Below are 21305 nucleotides of genomic sequence, written 5' to 3' on the forward strand. Positions count from 1 at the left end.
GGAGGGATGAGCGATGGATTACCGCGCAATCGATCGCGCGCCTGCTCGTCGCCGCCGCTGTGGAGACGGGCTGGAGCAATCGGTTGCCGAAAGCGGGAGCGGCGGCGGGTGCAGCGCCCGGTGTTTGAGAGGCCCGGGGCTCCGCCGTGGAGGTGTCAGCGTCCCGGTTACCCCCCCGTGGGGACGAGGAGGCAGCGCGGGACTTGCTGGGATCGTGGTCACCTCCACGGTGGGGCCGAAACGCGACCGCGTTTCCCGCCCCCCTCCCCCCCCCCCCTTCCCTCGCGCCGTTCCCTCAGTGACGGGCTGAGGGACCAAGATGGCGGCGCCCAGCGCCGGGGCGGCGGCGGCGGGAGGGGGCACCCGGGGGAGGCCTCCCCCTGTCACCCCCCAGCAGATCCGCGACCTCATCGACGGCGGCATCGCCCCTGAGGCCGCCGGTCCCGACGGGTGAGCGGGGAGCGAGCGGGGGGGTTCGGCGGGAACCGGGGCTGAGGGGGGCGGGGCGGGAGTGTGGTACCGGAGGAAAGGTTGGGAGGCGCTGGGAGTTATTGGGGGGCACTGAGAGACTCGGAGGGGGTCTTGGGTGACGGCAGGAGTTGTTGAGGGTGTTGGAGAGTAGTGGGAGTGATTGTGGGGGTACTGGGAAAAGGGGGCGCTGGGATGCGTGTACTGGGAGGGACTGCGCAGCCCGAGGGGGGCACTGGAAGGTGGGGGACGCTGGGAGATGGTACCGGTGATACCAATGGGCACTGGGAGGCAGTACTGGAGGGACTAGGTGACACTGGGGAGTACTGGTGACACTGGGAGGCAGTAATGGAGGGAGTAGGAGGCAGTGGGAGGCAATACCAGTGGCACTGGGAGGTAATACTGGTGACACTGGGGGGAAGTACCAGGGAGACCAAGGGGCGCTGGGAGGCAGTACCAGAGGGACTGAGAGACACTAGGAGTACTGGTGACACCAATGGGCACTGGGAGGTGGTACTGGTGACACTGGGAGGTAGTACTGGTGGGACTAAGGAGCACTACGAGGTAGTGCTGGTGGCACTGAGAGGTGGTACTGGAGGGACTGGGAGTGCTGGGAAGACCAAGGTGCACGGGAAGGCAGTACTTGTGGCACTGGGAGACAACACTGGAGGGACTAAGAGACACTGGGAAGTACTGGTGACACTGGGAGGCAGTTATGGAGGGACTAAGGGGTACTGGGAGTACTGGTGACACCAGTAGGTGCTGGGAGACAGTACCGGTGGCACTGGGAGTGCTGGAGAGACTAAGCAGCACTGGGAGGCAGTATCAGAGGGACTAAGAGGCACTGGGAGTACTGGAGAGACTAAGGGGCACAGGGCAGCAGCGGCAGAAACTGAGAGACCCTGAGGCACTAGGAGGCAGCAGTGGGAGGCATTGATGTGCGCTGGGAGGCAGCACTGGGGGGCACTGGGAGCGCAGGGGCAGTTTAGTGACCTGGAGAGCTCTGGTGTCCCCACACCCACGTACTGGGACTCTGATCTCTGAAGTGGGGGGGGCACACTGAGAACCACTGGGGGCACTGAATGGCTGAGCTTTGGGGATATCTGGCTAAAGCCAAGTAACCGTGGGTGTTCTTAGGGACACGATTCACCCTTGATCCAACCGTCCCCAAATACTGGGCTGCAGAAGAGTGCTGGGGAGAAGCTGAAGGGTCGGGGTTGGTGTTCTGGGCGCAGATGCTGGTGCCAGGATCTGGCATAACCAGTGTTGGGAGCGTCCCTTACTTCAGAGATGGACCACAGTCATTGAATTGTAGAATAGTTTGGACTGAAGGGACCTTTCAAGCTCCCCCAGTTCCCCCTCTGCCATGAGCAGGGACATCTTCACCAGCTCAGGTTGCTCAGAGCCCCGTCCAGCCTGGCCTGGGATGTCTCCAGGGATGGTTCATCCACCACCTCTCCGGGCAACCTGGGCCAGACTCTCAGGGCCTACAGTTTCTTCCTCATGTCCAGCCTGAGTCTCCTTCCTTTAGTTTAAAACCATTGCCCCTCATCCTGTCGTAACAGGCCCTTCTAAATACTCTGTCCCCATCTTTCTTATGGACCCCTTTTAGTCCGGAAAGCCCACAATAAGGTCTCCCTGGATCTTCTCCAGCTGAACAACCCAACTCTCTCAGCCTGTCCTCCCAGCAGAGCTGTTCCAGCCTCAGATCATTTCTGTGGCTCCTCTGGCCCCTCTCCAGCAGGTCCATGTGTGTCCTGTGCTGAGGACCCAGAGCTGGACCAGCACTGCAGGGGGGTCTCACCAGAGTGGGGGAGAGGGGCAGGATCCCCTCCCTGACCTGCTGCTCATACTGCTGGGGATGCAGCCCAAGATATGATTTACCTTCTGGGCTGCAAGCACACGTTACCAGCTCATGTCCCATCTTTCACTCCCCAGCACCCCAATTCCTTCTCCTGGGGGCTGCTCCCCATCCCTTCATCCCCAGCCTGGGTTGATACCAGGAGTTGCCCCAACCCAGGTGCAGGACCTTGCACTTGGCCTTGCTGAACCTCACGAGGTTAGGAACTCTGGAGAAAAGGTTCTTGGAAGGGTAAGGCTGAAGGACAAGAGGGTATAAAGTGGTTTGTGCATTTTTTTATTTATGAAATCTTCCCAGCTTGCTGACTTGCTGTTCCTTTTAGGACGGACACGTCCGACTGGTCGGAGTTGGCTAATGGCTCTTCTCAAATGGACGCTCTCTCCTTGGAGTCGGCCAGCAAGGAAGCTTATTTCAGCAGAGTCGAAACGTTCACCATATCCTTTCTGACGCTGAGCTTCCAGTTGTCCTCCTCCCTGCTTTGCTGTCACTCTTTTGCTGTCACTTACCTGCAGGTTCCATCTTCTCAGAGGTTTTTCTTTGGCCAGATAAACCCTGGCCAAAGCTTTGACTGCTTAACTCGTAATTTATTGGGTTTTATCCTTAACGCAAGCACCCGCTGAAGTGGGCTGGCAAACCCCACGATCTCTCCCCCCTGGTTTGCGCCAAGTATGGCTGGGTCAACGTGGAGTGCGACATGCTGAAGTGCTCCAGCTGCCAGGCCTTCCTCTGCATCAGCCTGCAGCTTGCATTTGACTTCAACAAGTGTACGTATGTCCTGTGGCTACAGGAGGTGGGCTGGGGACTCACTGTGTGCGTAGACAGCTACCATAGTCTTGTCCTGGGTGGTACTGGGTGTTGGATGTCTCTGAGAATAAAGCACAAATCAAATAGATTTCTGTTAGTTTGTGAGAACGTGATGAAACTTCTTGTTGCTGTTGTCAGAGATGGGTTAGAATAGAATAGTTCCAGTTGGAAGGGACCTGTGATGGTAGTCACAACAACCCCATGAACGCTGCAGGCTTGGGGAAGAGCGGCTGGAAAAGGACCCGGGGGTGTTGGTGCCAGCAGCTGAACATGAGCCAATGTGTGCCCAGGTGGCCAAGAGGCCACCAGCATCCTGGCTGGGACCAGCACTGGTGTGGCCAGCAGGCCCAGTGCAGTGACCGTCCCTGTGCTGGGACCTGGGGAGGCCAAACCGCCAATCCTGGGGGCAGTGCTGGGCCCCTCACGCCAAGAAACCCCTTGAGGTGCTGGAGCGAGTTGAGAGAAGGGAATGGAGCTGGTGAGGGGCTGGAGCACAAGTGTGATGGGAGCGGCTGAGGGACCTGGGGAGTTCAGCTGGAGAACAGGAGCTGAGGGGAGACCTTCTGATCTCTGAACTGCCTGAAAGGAGCTTGGAGCCGGGGGGGGGGGTCGGGCTCTGCTCCCCAGAAACAAGCGCCAGGAGCAGAGGAAACGGCCTCAAGTTGTGCCAGGGGAGGTTGAGGTTGGATGTGGGGAACAATTTCTTCCCCAAAGGGCTGTGGGGCATTGGAACAGGCTGCCCAGGGCAGTGCTGGAGTCACCATCCTGGAGGGTTGGACAGACGGACATGAGGTTCTCAGGACATGGGGCAGTGCCAGGGCTGGGTTAATGGTTGAACTTGATGCTCTTAAAGGTCTTTTCCAACCCAAACAATTCTGTGATCTAGTCCAACTGCCTGACTGCTTCAGGACTGACCAGGAGTAAAGCCTGTTATTAAGGACACTATCCAAATGCCTCTTAAACAGTGATTTGGGACAGTGATTAGGAAGCCTTTTGCAGCATTTGACCACCCTCTCAGTAAAGAAATGTTTCCTGATATCAAGTCTAAACCTCCTGTGACACAGCTCTGAGCCATTTCTGTGTGTCCTGTCGCTGGATCGCAGGGAGAAGAGCTCAGCACCTCGCTCTCCCCTTCCCCGCCTCAGGAACCTGCAGAGAATGATGATGTCACCTTTTGTCCTCTTTTCCAAACCAGACAAACCCGGAGTCCTCAGCTGCTCCTCCGGGGATGTTCTTCCAGCCCTTTCACCAGCTTGGTTGCCCTCTGGATGCACTCAAGTACCTTTGCATCCTTTTTTAATCAGTTTTATTTCCCACATGCTTAATCCACTGCTTTGATCCTCCACTAAGTGTTTCTAACATGGGCTATTGGTGGCTGTTGTTCACCAAATCAGTCCATTCAGGTGGTCGCATTGTGTAATTTATTTAATAAATTCCTCCACTGCCCTTTTTAAACTACTTGGACCACCAGTAGTAAAACTTTATCCTGTTCCCCTCACCAAACTCCTTATCCAAACCCACCACTAGCTTCACTCATTCCCACGGCGTGTCACTCGTGAGCTTTATCACCTGCCCAGACCTTCATTTTCATTTACCTGCATCTGTAACCCCACCTACATTTATGACCCCACCACGAATAAGTGTTCTCTCCTCAATTTTCATACTGCAAATCCCTGTTCTTGTTTCCTGGAAGGCAGCAGAGAACACGACCCTGATGTGTGACAAAGGCAGCGTGGGTGATGAGCTGCTTTAGCGCTTCCTTTTGGGTCCCTCTGAATATTGACATCTGCTGTTTGTTCGGACTATCTTTTCTAAATAAACCTTGGCCTAATTATTCTGTTGGTAATGGCACTGGTTTAGGGAAAATCTAAAATAATCAGAGGTTGGAGGAAGAGCTTGAAAAATAAATTGAAAAAATAAATGTTTTGAATCTGAAAGGTGCGAGTAAGTTAAACTAGATAACAAATCTTTTTTCGGGGAAGCTTGATTTCCAGATATGGTTGTGATTTGGCTCCTACAGCCAGGATGGAGGGGTCAGATGAGTTAAGTGGGGACTGGCAGCAGCCCAGGAGGTAAAACTGGCAAGAGCAGCTGGTTCCTGTGCCGGTGGTTGGCTTGAGCTGTGTCTCTGCTGCTCCGTGGTCACTGTCCCTGGGAACGGGAGGGGATTTGGGCTGTGAGGAGATGGAACTGCCCCGCAGTTGTGGAGATAACCCTGTGAGCCAACCTAGCTGCCTGCAGGGAGGCTGAAGCTGCAACTGCTCCTTTTGGTGGGGTGAGAGATGAGTTTGAGGTGAAAGCTTCAGGCTCTGCAACCTACAGCCTGGGGTGACATCTGTCATCCCCATGGGAGGAACAGGGAAACCCTCGAAGCCTGGTGCCTTCCTCTCCTGCTTTGTTTTTTCCCAACCGTTCCCCGAGGATGTGGCTCTGCAGGGGTGTAAAATGCTCTTTACCTTGCAGATAAGGAGCGCTGCGCGGAGCTGAAGAAGGCTTTGTGTACGGCACATGAGAAGTTCTGCTTCTGGCCCGACAGCCCCTGCCCAGGTTGGTGTCTTGGAGCCTGGTTAGCACACGTGTCTACCCTTAGTCCCTTTTTTCCTCTCTTTCTGTCACTACCGTTGTATCCGATTGTAGGAATTGTAATTTCTCTTCACATTCTCTAAGTGGGAGGTGTTGTCACAGTCCCCTTTTTCATAGAATAGTTTGGGTTGAAGGGAACTTCAAAGCCCATCCAGTTCCCTACCTGCCATGAGCAGGGACATCTTCACCAGCTCAGGTTGCTCAGAGCCCCATCCAGCCTGGCCTGGGATATCTCCAGGGATGGTTCATCCACCACCTCTCTGGGCAACCCTCGTTTTCCTGGACCCCCATGCCGGGCTGTACCCATCCCCTCTCAATCTTTGAGTGTGTCTATGGCCGTTAAAGTGCTTTTTGGGTTGTAACTGGGACAGGACAGGGGAGACTGGATGAGGTGGGATGCTCAAAGGGTGATAGATCTCATCTTGAAAGCCACAGTGCACAGGGAAGGGTGGTTGCAAAGGATAAAAGGCCGTGCTCAGCTTTTCTTTGAAAAGCCAAGAGATTCTTATGGGGCTGATCACATCTTGTGTTTGCTTTCTGCCAGATCGCTTTGCCATGCTGCTGGTGGATGAACCCAGAGCCCTCCTCCAGGATTTCCTGGACCGTTTTCAGAGCCTGTGCCAGCTGGAGCTGCAGCTGCCCTCCCTCAGACCAGAAGACATGAAAAACATGGTGAGTGCCCCTGAGCTCCCCTCCACTCCCCAAGATTGGGTGCATTTGAGTCCTTGATGATGATTCTGGACACGCCTGTGCTGTGCAAACCCTGATTGAAACAGTTGTGAGGTTCAAACTGAAGGCTCCAACTTGCCAGGTGGGCAAAGCTCAGCCCTTCTTGTGCTTGTGAGGGATCTGTCATCACCTTGGCTTTCTCCTCGGACATTCCCTGTGTGGTAGCTTCACCTGGTGTTTTAAAAGGATGTAAAATGGAATTTGGAAAGGCTCACCTGCCGTGCAAGCCCTTGACCAGCACAGGCACAGCTGTCTCATGTCACCACGACGTTGCCAGTGGGAAGTGTTCACCGTGAGGATGGCGAGAGACTGGGACACGCTGCCCAGAGGAGCTGTGGATGCCTTATCCCTGGGAGTGTTCAAGGCTGGGTTGGATGCAGCTCTGAGCAACCTGGTCTGGTGGAAGGTGTCTCTGCCCATGGCAGGGTTTGGACTGAATGAGCTTTCAAGGTCACTTCTAACCCAACCATTCAGTGATTCTATAAGTGGGTGTAGTGTCCGGTTCCCGCTCTGTGCTTTTCCTGGCACACGAGGTGCTCTGTGGTGCCCAGAAGAAGTGATTTCAGGACCCACAGACTCCTTGGGAGCTCTCCCTGGCAGCTCCCACACCTGTTTGTCACATCCAAGTGCTCCATGAGATGTGGCAGCTTGCAGATCGCTCCTTTAGCTGGGATCTCACAAGAATGGAGACAGTTGTTGCGGTAGGTGGAATCGGAAATTTGGGGTGCCAGAGGCTACCCTAGCGCAGAGATGTGGGCAGAATCATAGAATCATGGAATCACAGGATGGTTCGGGTTGGAAGGGACCTTCAAAGCTCATCCAGTGCCACCCCTGCCACGAGCAGGGACATCTTCACCAGCTCAGGTTGCTCAGAGCCTCGTCCAGCCTGGCCTGGGATGTCTCCAGGGATGGTTCATCCACCACCTCTCTGGCCAACCTGGGCCAGGCTCTCACCACCCTCAGGAGAAACAATTTCTCCTTCAGGTCTGACCTGAATCTCCCTCCTTTAGTTTAAAACCATCACCCCTTGTCCTATTGCAACAGGCCCTGCTCAAAAGTCTTTCCCCATCTTTCTTATCAACCCCTTTTAAGTCCAGAAAGGCCGCAATAAGGTCTCCCTGAAGCCATATAAGTGTGGCATAGGGTGGCCTCTTCTGCAAGGATGCTTAGCAGGCAGGGGGGAAGAGCGGGAGCTACGTCAAGAAAGGCTGGAGCGTAGCAAGGGTGGAATTGCCTCCTGATAGGACCTGGCCAGGTCTTGCCCTACTCTGGCCAAGTGTCTCGTTGGGTGCTCACTCGCTGGGAAACAGATGGCTCTTGGCAGCAAGAAGCTGTACAGAAACCAGGCAACTCTTAATCCATTCAGCAGGAATCACAGAGGTGTTTTATGGTTGCCACCACGGGCTGGGTGAGCTATAAAACTCATCAGAGTCCCCCAAGAAGAGACAGCATAAAGCCGACAGCTGTATCACATCTCCACAGCTCTCCACTAGCTGCAAGGTCTGGAGCCCAACTGACAGCCTTTGGGGGGGTCTCTTTTCTCACTATGTCTCAGCAATGGCCCCAGAAGCGCTCACAATTTGCCTGAGCACTGGCAAACACAGCCCCTGCTGCCTGCCTGCGAGCAGAGGGACAGACGGACACTGTTTGGGCTCATGCTTGCTGCGAGCAGCGGAGCTGCGACCTGCTTTGCTGTCCCCACACATGCTCGAGGGAGCAAATGATGCTTAAACAAGAGTCGATGCAACAGGGAGAGCCTTTCTGTACTTAAAATGGGCTGGTAAAATAGATGGGGACAGACTTTTGAGCAGGGCCTGCTGTGATATGACAAGGGGTGATGGTTTGAAACTAAAGGAGGGAAATTCAGGCTGCACATGAGGAAGAAATTTGTTATGCTGAGGGTGGTGAGAGCCTGGCCCAGGTTGGCCAGAGAGGTGGTGGATGAACCATCCCTGGAGACATCCCAGGCCATTCTGTGATTCTGTGCAAATCGGATGGGCACAAGGCAGGAGGAAACCATCGCCCCGTGTGGCTTTTGCTTGTTAACCACAGCAGAATTGCTGAGGGTGCTCATGCATCCAGCAATTTTGGGGAATGAAAAAGGGATTTTTCTCCATGTAGGATGTGATTTGTGAGCAGAACCAGTGTATTTAACAAGCTCTGCCACATTTCCCTGTCCTGCAGTCCCTGACGGAGGAAAAGATCAGCCTGCTCCTCCAGCTGATCGGGGAGGAACTGGAGCACAAAACGGAGGGAGAGAAACTGCCGATGAAGTTTACCACGGAAATCCTGCATGTTCACGTTCCCGCCTGTGTCCTGGCTTTGTGCGGCTGGACGTGCAGGTGGGTGGGGGCGTAGCACTGAATCCAAAGTCTCTGCTGCACTTTGTGGTTGTGGTGAAACCTGTTGGAAGCCAGAGGGATACGTGTGTCCCTCCTGTGAAATGTTCAACATCCCCCATTTCACTATTTTATTATGATCTCCAGCCATTAAAATTGACAGATTTCCAGAAATCCCACTCCGAAGCTAGTTCAGGTAAAACAGACATCTCTATGAGATGGCAAAGAGGCCGAAACAACCGAGCTGTCGCTTGTCCCACTTGTTGCTGATTTAGATGCTGAAGTCGATTCCCAAAGTGTCATCCCTAGTGATGCTTTCAGTGCTCGTCAGGCCTGTGGGAAGAGAGGGAAGGTTTGTGACCTGAAGGTTTGTGGCTTCCCAAAGCATGCACTGGGAGCAGAGCAGCCTCGCTGTGTGTGCCGAGGGCAGTTTGCTGAAGGGGAAGTGGCTGGAAAAGTGCTGGCAGTGGGGAAGGGCGGAGCTTCCTCTGTGTCTGGGCAGGATGGGGACACCCTCGGCTGATGTGCCATAACTGAGTGTGCTCCTGTTTCATGGCAAGCCAAAATTTAGCCAAACCGATTTAAATCGGCGCTACAGATGGATTTTAACGGACTTGATTACTTCTTGGCACACAGCGCTGCACAAGCAGTAAGTCTCAGTTTCAGTTAAGGGGTAATGAAGGAGGTTGTAGCATGGAGGGAGTTGGTCTCTTCTCCCAAGGAGCAAGCGCCAGGATGAGAAGAAATGTCCTCAGGTTGCGCCACAGGAGGTTGAGGTTGGATCTGGAGAACAATTTCTTCCCCAAAGACCTGTGGGGCATTGGAACAGGCTGCCCAGGGCAGTGCTGGAGTCACCATCCCTGGAGGGGTTGAACAGATGGAGATGAGGTTTTCAGGGACATGGGGTAGTGCCAGGGGTGTGTTAACAGTTGAACTTGATGAGCTTGAGGGTCTTTTCGAACCAAAGTGATTCTATGATTCTTGAAACGTGCTGTCTCAGGTACCTGTGGCTGAGACCATTCCTGTGCCAAAGACTTGCATCTGTTCTGAAAGCTGAGATTTTGGGGAAGGGCCAAGGCTTTTCCCTGATGTTTTCCTACGACTTGGCTCTCTCCCTGCAGCTCCACGTCTGGCTCTGTGCACCTCTCAGTGATCACCTGCTCCCGCTGCATGAGGAAGGTGGGACTGTGGGGCTTTCATCAGCTGGAATCTGCGGGGACGGAGCTGGACTCCTGCAGCCCGAGCAGCACTTCGCCAGCACCCACTGAGCGCTGCCCGCTCCTACCAGCTTCTCCACGCAGGATGCTCACACGGAGCCAAGACACGCTTCCTCCGGGCTCTGAGCAGGTATGGCCCAGAGCAGCCGGCTCGTGAGCTCGGGATGGAGAACAGGAGCTGAGGGGAGACCTTCTGATCTCTGAACTGCCTGAAAGGAGCTTGGAGCCAGATGGGGTCGGGCTCTGCTCCCCAGGAACAAGCGCCAGGAGCAGAGGAAACGGCCTCAAGTTGCACCAGGGGAGGTTGAGGTTGGATGTGGGGAACAATTTCTTCCCCAAAGGGCTGTGGGGCATTGGAACAGGCTGCCCGGGGCAGTGCTGGAGTCACCATCCCTGGAGGGGTTTAAAAGGCATGTAGATGAGGTTCTCAGGGTCATGAGGCAGTGCCATTTTCGGGTTAATGGTTAGACTTGATGATCTTAAAGATTTTTTCCAACCAAAATGATTCACAGAATCCCGGAATGTCAGGGGTTGAAGGGCCCTGGAAAGCTCATCCAGTGCAATCCCCCCATGGAGCAGGAACACCCAGCTGAGGTTCCACAGGAAGGGGTCCAGGCGGGTTTGAATGTCTGCAGAGAAGGAGACTCCACAACCCTCCTGGGCAGCCTGGGCCAGGCTCTGGCATCCTCACACTGAGAAGAAGTTTCTTCTCATATTTAAGTGGAACCTCCTGTGTTCCAGTTTGCACCCATTGCCCCTTGTCCTGTCACTGATTGTCACAGAGAAGAGCCTGGCTCCATCCTCCTGACACTCCCTCTTTCCATATTGATCACCATGAATGAGTCACCCCTCAGTCTCCTCTTCTCCAAGCTCCGGAGCCCCAGCTCCCTCAGCCTTTCTTCACACGGGAGATGCTCCACTCCCTTCAGCATCTTCGTTGCTCTGCGCTGGATGTTCTGTGATGTCTGCGTGATACAGCAGCACACAGGAGTTAAGGCAGATGTAATTTAGTTGTCCAGCTTGAAAGAAGCTCATCCTGGTGCCATGTCTCCTGTTGGATATTGCCTACAACCAAAGTGGGTTGCTGCTGCCTTTCCCTTCCCTCCCTCACAAAAAGAACCTTTCTAACCAGGATCCTGGTGTTTGTCTAACTCGAGGTGCTCTGAAGCAGATGCTACCATCACCCATGTCCAACTAGACACATCTGAGATGCTTCTGGTGGGAAGGGAAGGTGGCACAGCTCTTGCCAGGGTGTCTGAGAAGGATTTGAGCTGGACAGGGCCCCCCCTCTCCCCTTCAGGGACATGCTGGTGACCAGAGGACATGGTGATGAGCAGAGGACCTCTATTAATTCCTTGTTCTTTCCCCGTTGGCAGCACGAGAAGAGCCCGTCTCCGGCCATCTCTCGCTCACGGGGTTGGGACTCTCCCGTCCCCATGGACCGAGCTGAGTTGGAGGTGACCAGCCCAACGCTGAGGAGCCGCCCTGTCACCCGCAGCATGGTACAGAGTGACAATGCCGAGGTGCCGTCCAGTCCTCTCCGCAGAGCGAAGCGGGCACGGCTCTGCTCCTCCAGCAGCTCGGTGGGTGAGGGCACAGGGAGAGCCGGCATGGGGAGGAAAGGGATCTGGGCAGGGTGCTCCTGATCCAGGGGTCAGTGTTGTCCCTGTAGAGCAGCACTGGGCTAGCTCAAGGCCGGTGCTTAAGTACAGAGGGGTTTTTGTCCTGTCACTGGAGTCTGTTTTAAACTATGCTGATGCTGCCCTCCTTCAGTGTCGTAGAATCGTAGAACAGTTGGGGTTGGAACGGAAATTCCCAGCTCCCCCAGTTCCTCCCCTGCCATGAGCAGGGACATCTTCACCAGCTCAGGTTGCTCAGAGCCCCGTCCAGCCTGGCCTGCGATGTCTCCAGGGATGATTCATCCACCACCTCTCTGGCCAACCTGGGCCAGGCTCTCACCACCCTCAGGGACAACAATTTCTTCCTCATGTCTGGCCTGAATCTCCGCTCATTTAGTTTGAAACCATCACCCCTTGTCTTGTCGCACCAGGTCCTGCTCAGAAGTCTGTCCCCATCTTTCTTATGGGTCCCTTTTAAGCCTGGAAAGGCCGCACTAAGGTCTCCCCGGAGCTTCTCTTCTCCAGCTGAACACCCTAACTCTCTCAGCCTGTCCTCCCAGCAGAGCTGTTCCAGCCCTTGGGTCATTTCTCATCTCCTCCCCCATCCAGGACACATCTTCGAGGAGCTTTTTCGACCCCAGCTCACAGCATCGTGACTGGTGTCCCTGGGTCAACGCAGTGGAGGGAGGAGAAGCCCTGGAAGATCCCACAGCCCAGACGGAGAAGGAACCTGCTAAGGCAGAGCCGGGCTGGCGGGTGGTACTGAACACGCTCCTCGCCACCAGAAAATGTGACAGAGTGCCTGAGACGGAGCCTGTGGTGAGTCTGTGGGATCCCCAGCCCCAAACTCAAGTGCTTGAAACACTCTTTGTCTGGAGCAGAATTTGCGGTAGACGGGCTTTGTTTGGGCTAAAAGCAGGGCCAGCTGGGTGGCAAGGACCATGGATGTGTCTGCAGAGTCTCAGCTTCCCGTCTGGCTGTGCCAACAGCCTCTCATAGAATCACGGAAGTTTTGGGTTGCAAGGGATGTTCCCAGCTCCCCCAGTGCCACCCCTGCCATGAGCAGGGACATCTTCAGCAGCTCCGGTTGCTCAGAGCCCCGTCCAGCCTGGCCTGGGATGTCTCCAGAGATGGTTCATCCACCACCTCTCTGGCCAACCTGGGCCAGGCTCTCACCACCCTCAGGGCAACAATTTACTTATATCTGGCCTAAATCTCCCTCCTTCAGTTTAAAACCATCACCCCTTGTCCTGTCGCAACAGGCCCTGCTCAAAAGTCTTTCCCCATCTTTCTCACAGGCCCCTTTTAAGTCCAGAAAGGCCTCAATAAGGCCTCCCTGGAGCCTTTTCTTCTCCAGGCTGAACACCCCAGCTCTCTCAGGCTGTCCCTGGCCAGATCTCATCTGTTACACCGATCTGTTGTGCACAGATCTGCTCCAGGACCGCTATAAATAACAGCCTGTCCTGAGCGGCTCAGCGCTGCCCAAGATCCAGTTTCATTTCATGTCCCCATAGAGCTCCCGACTGTCCCTGCAGCCCCGGGCTGTGGGACTGGAGGGTTTGCAGAGCCTGGGGAGCAGAGCTGAGACCAGAGCCCTTGTCCCCAAGCTACTGCTGCTTCCCCAGACCCACTGAGCCCCATTATCCACTCAGATTTCTCCTCCTGGCTCCATCCTGCTTTGCTCGGGGCTGAGCTGCAGGGACCAATGGAGCAGTCATAGAGTCGCAGAAACATGTTGGTTGGAAGAGACCCACAAGATCATTGAGTCCAACCGTTCCCCAGCCCTGCCCCATGTCCCTGAGACCCTCATCTCCGTCTGTTCAACCCCTCCAGGGATGGTGACTCCACCACTGCCCTGGGCAAGTCCTGCTTCAGCATTTGTCTTGGGGACTTGGCGTGAGTTGTGTCCCCAACAGGTCTGTCCCTTCTGTCTGTGCTACATGCTGGGAAAGCACCAGCAGGTCCTGCGGGATGGGACGTTAGTCAGAGGTGTGAGACCCAGCTGGAGGAGGAGTGGTTGGAGACCTGTCCTGCTCCTTGCACTTTTCCCATCTCCCCCTCCAGTTGTGGTAAATAGGGATAATAGAAGAGGAACAAATTGATGTCCTGACAGACAATTAGGATACTTCATATGTTTGGTTTGGTGTTTGTTTTTTGTGTTGTTTTTTCTGTAGTTTCTTTTCACAAGCTTGGTAGGCAGGTCCTCAGGGGTTTTGGGGTGAATTGTAGAATAATTTGGGTTGGAAGGGACCTTCCCAGCTCACTCAGTTCCCCCCCTGCCATGAGCAGGGACATCTTCACCAGCTCAGGTTGCTCAGAGCGCCGTCCAGCCTGGCCTGGGATGTCTCCAGGGATGGTTCATCCACCACCTCTCTGGGAACCTGGGCCAGGCTCTCACCACCCCCAGGGCCAACAATTCCTTCCTCATGTCCAGCCTGAATCTCCCTCCTTTAGTTTAAAACCAACACCCCTTGTCCAACTCCAGGCCCTGCCAAAAAATCTTTCCCCATCCTATCAGCCACTTTTAAGGGCTGTGCTTTAACCTCTGGTGCCTTAACCTTTGGTTTTTGCTTTGCTCCTCTCTCCTGCAGAGTCTCTCGGTCAAGTCCTCCAAGGTGTTCCGTATTTTCCGGCAGTGGGAGACCATGAATTCCTCCTGAACCGAACTGCCGCCTGGCTGGCAGTACGGAGCAGAGATCTGCAGCATCTCTGTCCCCCTGGGGAGGGGACACTGAGGATGCTCCATGCCAAACACAGCCCCCAGCAGCCGCTGGGACCCCCTCTTCCCTCACTATCCTCCTCAGAGGCTCCCCCTGCCTTCACAAATTGCTGCTGTGGCCCTTGGCCCTGTCCAGAGCCGGGATGTGCCGTGGGCGTGTGGGGCCGACGAGGAGACGTGGTCACCTCACTGGGGTGACAGTCCTGTCCAGCTGTGACTCACCACCAGCGGCGCAGGGAAGTGACGCCAGGTGGGAATAAACATTTCACTTTTGTTTTTATTTATTTTTCTTTACTGCTAGCATGGTCCTTCTTCCCAGGCTGGGATAAGCTCTGGACCTTGCATGTGGCTCCTGTATCCCTACGGATGCTCATCTTTGTGGGATCAGTGTCCGGCTACCTCCTCCTTCTGTTTCCCACTCCTTGTTTTACCATTTCCCCTGCCTGATTTGAGCTCTTTGCCGTTGTCTCAGCCCCTGTACACGCAGAGATGCCCCTGGCTTGATACCCCAGCATCAATCAGCTGCCCAAAGCAGATTTATCTGGGGGCTGAGAGCTTCCCCAGGGTGTTAAATCACCCAGAACGCAGCCAAAACCTGAGAAGAGGTGGATTAGGCTTTCCCATGGCTTGAGACCACAAAGCTGGGTGCTGGGGAGGGACTGGTTTTTGTGGAAAGGGGAGAAGAAGCCCAAGAAGGGAGACCCTGATATGTCATCTTCATCCCCAAGGATATCAGGAAAGGGGCTTTGAGGAGGGTTCAGACTCCATAGATAACCCAGGCACAGTTGGGCCTCCTCAGCCACACCGATGTGAGTGAAGACACAAGGAAATGTGGTTTTTAATGTATTTTTTTTTTCTTTTGAGCAAAGGAACCCCCTTTGGAGGGAGGAGCCCCTGCCTCAGTTTCCCCAGTTTCTCTGGGGTTTCTTCTGTGTCTCTTTTTGTCCCCATGCCCCTTCGGGGCATTTTCTTGCCATCCTGTGCCCGGGAGGGCAACGCCTGCTCTCCCGAAGCCCCAAAATTTGTGGGTGCATCCATGCAGGGCTTGAGTTTGGGTGGATCACCTTCCGTTGTTAAGAGGATCCTAATTACATGGCCCTAATGAAGAGCTGCCTCACCCCATGGCCCTGCTGGGTTGAGAGTCGGGGTGGAGATGGGGGTGTCACCCCCCCCCCCACATACCTTGGGTACCCCCAAAAGGGTGAAGATGGATTGGACGTTGATGGGACACCACACTGTGGGGTGTACCCCAATTTTTGACCCCTGGAGGGCTCAGGGGAGCCCCTAAACCTGCTGTGCACCCACACATCAGGGTCTGGCTGCTGCATGAGTGGTCGTAAGGCACCCCAAAAGTGACAGGATGGTCCCCGTCACCCTAAAATTATCCCCGTTGCAAAGCTGTGAGATGAGACAGGTGAAATAGAAGGATTTAAAGAAACTCTGAGAAAATCCTGATTTTCCCCATTCTGTTCTCGAGCTGCCTGGAACCGGTCAGGGAACAACGAGGACTGGGAAAATGGGGGACCCTCTACCCCAATCTCTCTACCTGCTCTGATCAAATATAACCCCTTCCCCTTTCCCTCCACCCCAAATTCCTCCTGGGGTATGGATCTGCCCCTTCTGAGGTGCGTTACCTCCTGCCCTGGCCCAGCTCGAGGCTGCAGGGGAGTATTGGCCCATAATTGGAGGAAATCACCCCCCCACACACACTTTTGTGGGGTGAAGTTGCTGCTTTTCTCAGGTATTTTGGGATTCTTCAGCCGTGTCTCCTCATCACATGAGACGGAAGCGTTAGGGTAATTTTGGGGTGATGCCGGGGTCAGGAATGCGGGATGTCCGCCCCGGGCGTGGAGCTGCCACGCCACAGAGGGACACCAATTAGCACCACGGTCACGCGTCCTGCTGTCACCTCCGGGGCGCTGGCAGGTGCCTCCCCCACCCTGTCCGGTTGGGGAAACTGAGGCACGGGGAAATGCTTTGCTGGTGTCACACCGGAAAGCTGGGACGGTGACTCGTGCTGCGTGGGGGAATGGATTTGGTTCAGTGGTGGCTTTCCCCAGGTGACTGGTGATCCACACCTGGAATATTGTGTCCAGTTGTGGCCCCTCAGTTCCAGAAGGACAGGGAACTGCTGGAGAGAGTCCAGCGCAGCCACCAAGATGCTGAAGGGAGTGGAGCATCTCCCGTGTGAGGAAAGGCTGAGGGAGCTGGGGCTCTGGAGCTGCAAAAGAGGAGACTGAGGGGTGACCTCATTAATGGGGACCAATATGGAAAGGGGGAGTGTCAGGAGGATGGAGCCAGGCTCTTCTGGGTGACAACCAGTGACAGGACAAGGGGCAATGGGTGCAAACTGGAACACAGGAGGTTCCACTTGAATATGAGAAGAAACTTCTTCATGGTGAGGGTGTCAGAGCCTGGCCCAGGCTGCCCAGGGAGGTTGTGGAGTCTCCTTCTCTGCAGACATTCAAACCCGCCTGGACCCCTTCCTGTGGAACCTCAGCTGGGTGTTCCTGCTCCGGTGGGGGGATTGCACTGGATGAGCTTTCCAGGTCCCTTCCAACCCCTGACATTCTGGGATTTTGTGTTACGGTGGCTGTGCCACCCAGAGGGTGTTGACACCCGCGATTGTCCGCCCCGGGGTCTCGAACCCGTGACTCCTTTATGACTCCTCCCGCCCCCCCCCCTTCCTCAGCACTACAACTCCCGGCGTGCCGCGGGGCGGGCGGGGCCCACGCGGCGTTGCCGCCTCAGCCAATAGCGGCGCTTCGGGGCGGTGAGGTCACTGCGGGTGACGTCAGGGGTCCAGAGAGAGGCTCCGGCAGAGGCGACCGGAGCGGGGCCCGGGCGGCGGCACCGGCGGCACCACAGGAGGAGGCGGCGGCGGCGACAGCGGCGACAACAGCGGCGACAGCGGCAGCCGGGGGGGTCCCAACGACTCGGAGCCCGGCGGCCCCCCCGTTCCCCTTCGGTGCCCGGCGTCCCCGGTCGGCGGCGCTGACAGCCCGCCCGGAGCACCGGGGGCGGCCGCGGCCACCATGTCCTCCCCCAGCCCGGGCAAGAGGCGGATGGATACCGACGTGGTCAAGCTGTATCCTTCTCGCACCGTCACCCTCCGCCGGGGGGGGTTCCGCCTCCTCGGCCGGGCCTGCACCGGGGCGGGGGAACCGGGGACCCCCTCCGGTGTCGCCCCCCCCGGGCGGCGGCCTTTACTTAGGCCAGGCCTAGGCCTGTCCCTAGAGCTGCGGGTTCGATTTGCCCCCCGCATGGGCTGAGGGCCCACCCTTACCAGGGAGGAGGCCTCAACCCTCCCCATCCCTTATTTTGGGGGGGTTATCCCCCTCACCCCACCAGCCGGGGTGTCCCTGCAGGTGCCCCCTCCTTGCTAAACTCCCCCACCAACCACCGGAGTTTGGGGGGGGTGGGTAAAGAAGGGGAGAGCAGCTCCCGCAGCCACAGCCCCAAGAAAGGCTTTTGTGGTGTTTATTCTGCTTATTTCCTCCCCGATTTCAGCCTGCGGTTCACGAAGCTTCTGTTGCTGGCTTAGGGATTTAATTTGGGGCGGGGGGGAACGGGGGGGCTCACCCAGGGGGGCTGGGTGACCAGAGGGTGGGCAAAGGGCGCCCATCTCCCGAAAGGTCCCATTTATGTAACGCTCCAGCTCGTTTAGCCTTTATTATTTTGATTATCCCCCCCCCCGCCACCTTCCTTGCTAGATCTGTTTATATTTTTCTTCCTTCTCTTTATTCTTTGCCTTTCACAGGGTGGCAAATCCTTGTTCTCTCTGTCTGGAGTGTGGGTGGCGTTGAAAAATATCATTGGGAATTTGATTCTAGGATTGGTTTGTTGTTTGCTTGTTTTTTTGTTTACGAGATGACGATTGAGAGGGGTTAAAGATGACAAGAGTGGCCAAAATGCTTTTCACCTCTATTGCCCGAACATGCCTGAACACCCTCGGCAGGACCCGATGGGAATGAGTGGCAAGGGGGTCGAGAGATGGGTCTGATTTAGTTTCCAGAGACAGATAAACTTACTTGGATTTTGTGGTTGGTTTTTTGGGGGGTTTTCTTTATTTTTTGGAGGGGGGGGAGGAGCAGCACCGCTCCTGTTTGTGCCGTGAGGTCAGCTTATCGAAGGAAACTTCTGTTTGCCGTTCAGCCTGCGTGTTTCTCTCTACAAAGCTGCTCTTCATATATACATATATATATATATTTCTTTATTTTGCCTTGTTTTTAAGCAAATAGGAAATGACTACCGATCGTGCTTGAATCGGAGCTATTTTTATCCGGGGGTTTAAAGTTACACGCATGTCGTACTCTGCCGAACGCCGATTGTGATCGATGCTTAATTGCACCGGGCAGGAGGGCCGGGATTTCCAGCTGTTTTAGTGTGTTTGTGGGGGGGGCAATAAATAATCTTCCTTAGGGATAGTCTGGAAGGAGATCTGGGCCGGAGAGGGGCCGAGGCCCAACCTGATCCGCTCCTTCTCCCTTTTCCCCTCCCCCTCTGTCTTCCCCCCCCTTTTTTGTTCGGTTCGTAGCCAACATCTCCAGCCATCGCAGCATTTTAGGAGACAAAGAGCAGGTTTTTCTCAAGTGGCTTCGCTCTGTATTTCTAGCGGCGGTAGGTAGGAAGCTGCGAATATCTGACATTCCTCCCGACGCTGGGTAGTTCCTGCTCTGTTCTCTTTTATTATTTCCCCCCCTGACAAAAGAAACCCGGCGGTGAAGCGCGACCTTCCCGGCGTTTCGAGGGGCGAGCGGTCGGTGTCCTGTGGACAACAAACTTGGGAAGTTGGATGTGTCAGATGACTCCTCACTCCTCCCTCTCTCCCTTCCCAGCCTATTTTTTTGCTGTTGTTTGTCTGACTTGCCTCGCCTGCCCGGTTTGAGCTCAGCTCACTAGGCCCAGGCTTCTGAGACGTGAATTTCTCATCTCTGGGAGCTCCGTGTGAAATAAGGGATTGATTTGAGATGTGGGAGCGAGGAGGTGGCCAGAGAAGGGCTCATCTGAAGGAATGTGCTTGAAAGCTGCTCCTCCCCGGGGCTCCAGGGTTTTGTTGTTGTGTTGGGTTTTATTTTATCTTTCCTCCCCTTTTTGCTGCCATTTTCATTACAGTTTCCCTTTTTGTGTCTCCGATGGAGAATAATGGCAGGGATTTACAGCCTGCCAAGGGCTACCTTTTGGGGGTGCCGGGCAGGGTGAATAACACCACTGCCTTCTCCTGCTCTGACAGGTTTAGGAGCCGAACGGGGGGCTTTTTATTCTCCCAATTTTCAATCCTACCACGTCCGTGGCCTTTTGTGGACGCTCCTTTGTGAGCAGGGAAGAAGGGGAGAGGTTGCCCGGCCCTCGGAAGGTGGGGAGGGGGGGAAGCCCCGTGTGTTAATGCATCGAACCCGCGTTTAATAATCGCCCGGCCGATTCTGCGCTGAAACTCTGAGTCACTCATTGTTTCTCTCCCCGTTTCTGCAAACGCCGGGGCAGGCCCTGTCCTCCAATTTTGGGGGGGATTGCTGCCCCCCGCCGTGTTTGCTGAAGTTTCCTGTGTACCCACAGAGTTGGGGGGCACTGCCTGCGCCCCACTTGCACACGGGGCTTTGTAAAGAGGCTCCGTGCCCCCCCAAAACACCTCAGGACCCTGAGCCTGGAATCACAGGGATGTCTCATCGGGCTGGTAGAAGCGCTTAAGACCAAACCTCTGCATGTCCCCCCTACCCTGGGGGGCTTCAGGGTGTCAGGGGGATCGCACCTCTGGCCCCCTTGAGATTTGGGGCGAGCTGCCGCCCTCCGAGCCGTGTTTTTCGGGGAAGAGGCCTCGGGCCGAGCTCGCAGCTCCGCGGATTGGCTGCTCTGTTACTACCCGGAAACCGGGGCCGGGGCGGAGCGAACCGGCAGCTGATGGGGTGTCCCAGCCGGCGTGTTTACACCCGTTTTGGGGTGGCACCCCGACACCCCTAACCCCCCCCAGGCTGATTTTCCCACTTCCAAGCTGGGGTTTATTGTTCTGCAACGAGGAACGAGACGGACGCTCCAAGACGAGCCGTTTGCAGCCTCCCCTTGGACGGGAGTTTATTTCGCGCTGATTTATTTTCCTCCTTTTGTGGGTAGATGCTCCTGGCTGGGTTGTAGTCCCCGAGCTCTATTTTTAAAGCATCGGAGCTGGAAAAGGGAAGTGTCGCCCTGTTCCGTGCATGAGAGGAATTATAAATAGTGCCCAGCTTCATGTTCCGACCGGTTTACAAAGCTGAAGGTTTGTAACAAGCATCGGAGCTACCGGGAAGCATAATACACAGAGCGTTGCGCTCCCTTCTAATTTTAGGCTCGTCCTGAGTCAAGGGGAATAAAGGTCCAAAGCTCCTTAGTTTACCTGCCGGAGCGTTTTGTAATCGCGAAACTCCCCGTGTTTGCTCCGCTGAGATGGGCAGAGGCAAAGGGTAGAACACAGTTTACATTTGGGATAAATTCCTTTTTCTGTTCGTTATAGGCTTAACGCCGCACTTATCATCCGACTTGAACACCTTCCAAGAGCCGCGTTGAGCAATCGGCCGATCACGTGGCTTTGTTCTCTTTGGCCTGGCCCCGGGGGAAGAGCGCGTGTGCTGGAATGTCTTGTTTTGGTAGGGTTTGGTGGGGTTTTGTTGTTGGTTTATTTTTATTTTGAAAGGGTAGACATTTCTGGAAACTTTTACGAGTCAGAATGTAAATTTTCCAACGTCACACGACGCGTTGCTGCTCTGCTTCTGGGGCTCCGTTTTAATGAGGTCTCCGGGGATGAGGGTAATCGCACGGTGCTGTTTCAAAACGCACAAAGATGTGGCGACGACCCCGTTTCAGAACCACAGAGCCCCCCTCGCTCCCCCAAAACCCTCAGAAATACCGGCACAGATTGCGGCTTATAAATAAAACCCTGCTCACAATATATACTGCTACCTGCCATTAGGAGAACTTAAAACCCACGGATCGTTC

The 21305-nt window shown here is 55.2% G+C and overlaps 2 protein-coding genes across 2 annotated transcripts in view; both read left to right on the forward strand.

Moving 5' to 3' along the window:
* Positions 1–32: 32 nt before the first annotated feature.
* Positions 33–14619, forward strand: ZC3HC1 (zinc finger C3HC-type containing 1). The gene is made up of 10 exons (XM_071803562.1): positions 33–450; positions 2652–2762; positions 2942–3093; positions 5597–5680; positions 6261–6388; positions 8630–8787; positions 9906–10131; positions 11378–11584; positions 12230–12439; positions 14212–14619. The coding sequence occupies exons 1-10, from the start codon at positions 320–322 to the stop codon at positions 14278–14280; spliced, it is 1476 nt and encodes a 491-aa protein (XP_071659663.1). The 5' UTR covers positions 33–319; the 3' UTR covers positions 14281–14619.
* A 2519-nt stretch (positions 14620–17138) lies between these two features.
* UBE2H (ubiquitin conjugating enzyme E2 H) overlaps positions 17139–21305 on the forward strand; it is a 51179-nt gene continuing 47012 nt past the window's right edge. The window contains exon 1 of the mRNA XM_065829497.2: positions 17139–17427. Within this exon, the coding sequence (XP_065685569.1) occupies positions 17375–17427 (53 nt within the window). The 5' untranslated portion in view covers positions 17139–17374. The remainder of the gene's footprint in view (positions 17428–21305) is intronic.

This window comes from Patagioenas fasciata, chromosome 1, assembly GCF_037038585.1.
Source record: "Patagioenas fasciata isolate bPatFas1 chromosome 1, bPatFas1.hap1, whole genome shotgun sequence".
NCBI lineage: Eukaryota > Metazoa > Chordata > Aves > Columbiformes > Columbidae > Patagioenas > Patagioenas fasciata.

Excerpts from the sequence above, each read along its gene's own strand:
- ZC3HC1 (XM_071803562.1), top strand. The coding sequence starts at position 320 with ATGGCGGCGCCCAGCGCCGGGGCGGCGGCGGCGGGAGGGGGCACCCGG. Across the intron at positions 6,389-8,629 it reads CAGAAGACATGAAAAACATG|TCCCTGACGGAGGAAAAGAT; the intron begins GTGAGTGCCCCT and ends CCTGTCCTGCAG. Across the intron at positions 11,585-12,229 it reads TCTGCTCCTCCAGCAGCTCG|GACACATCTTCGAGGAGCTT; the intron begins GTGGGTGAGGGC and ends TCCCCCATCCAG.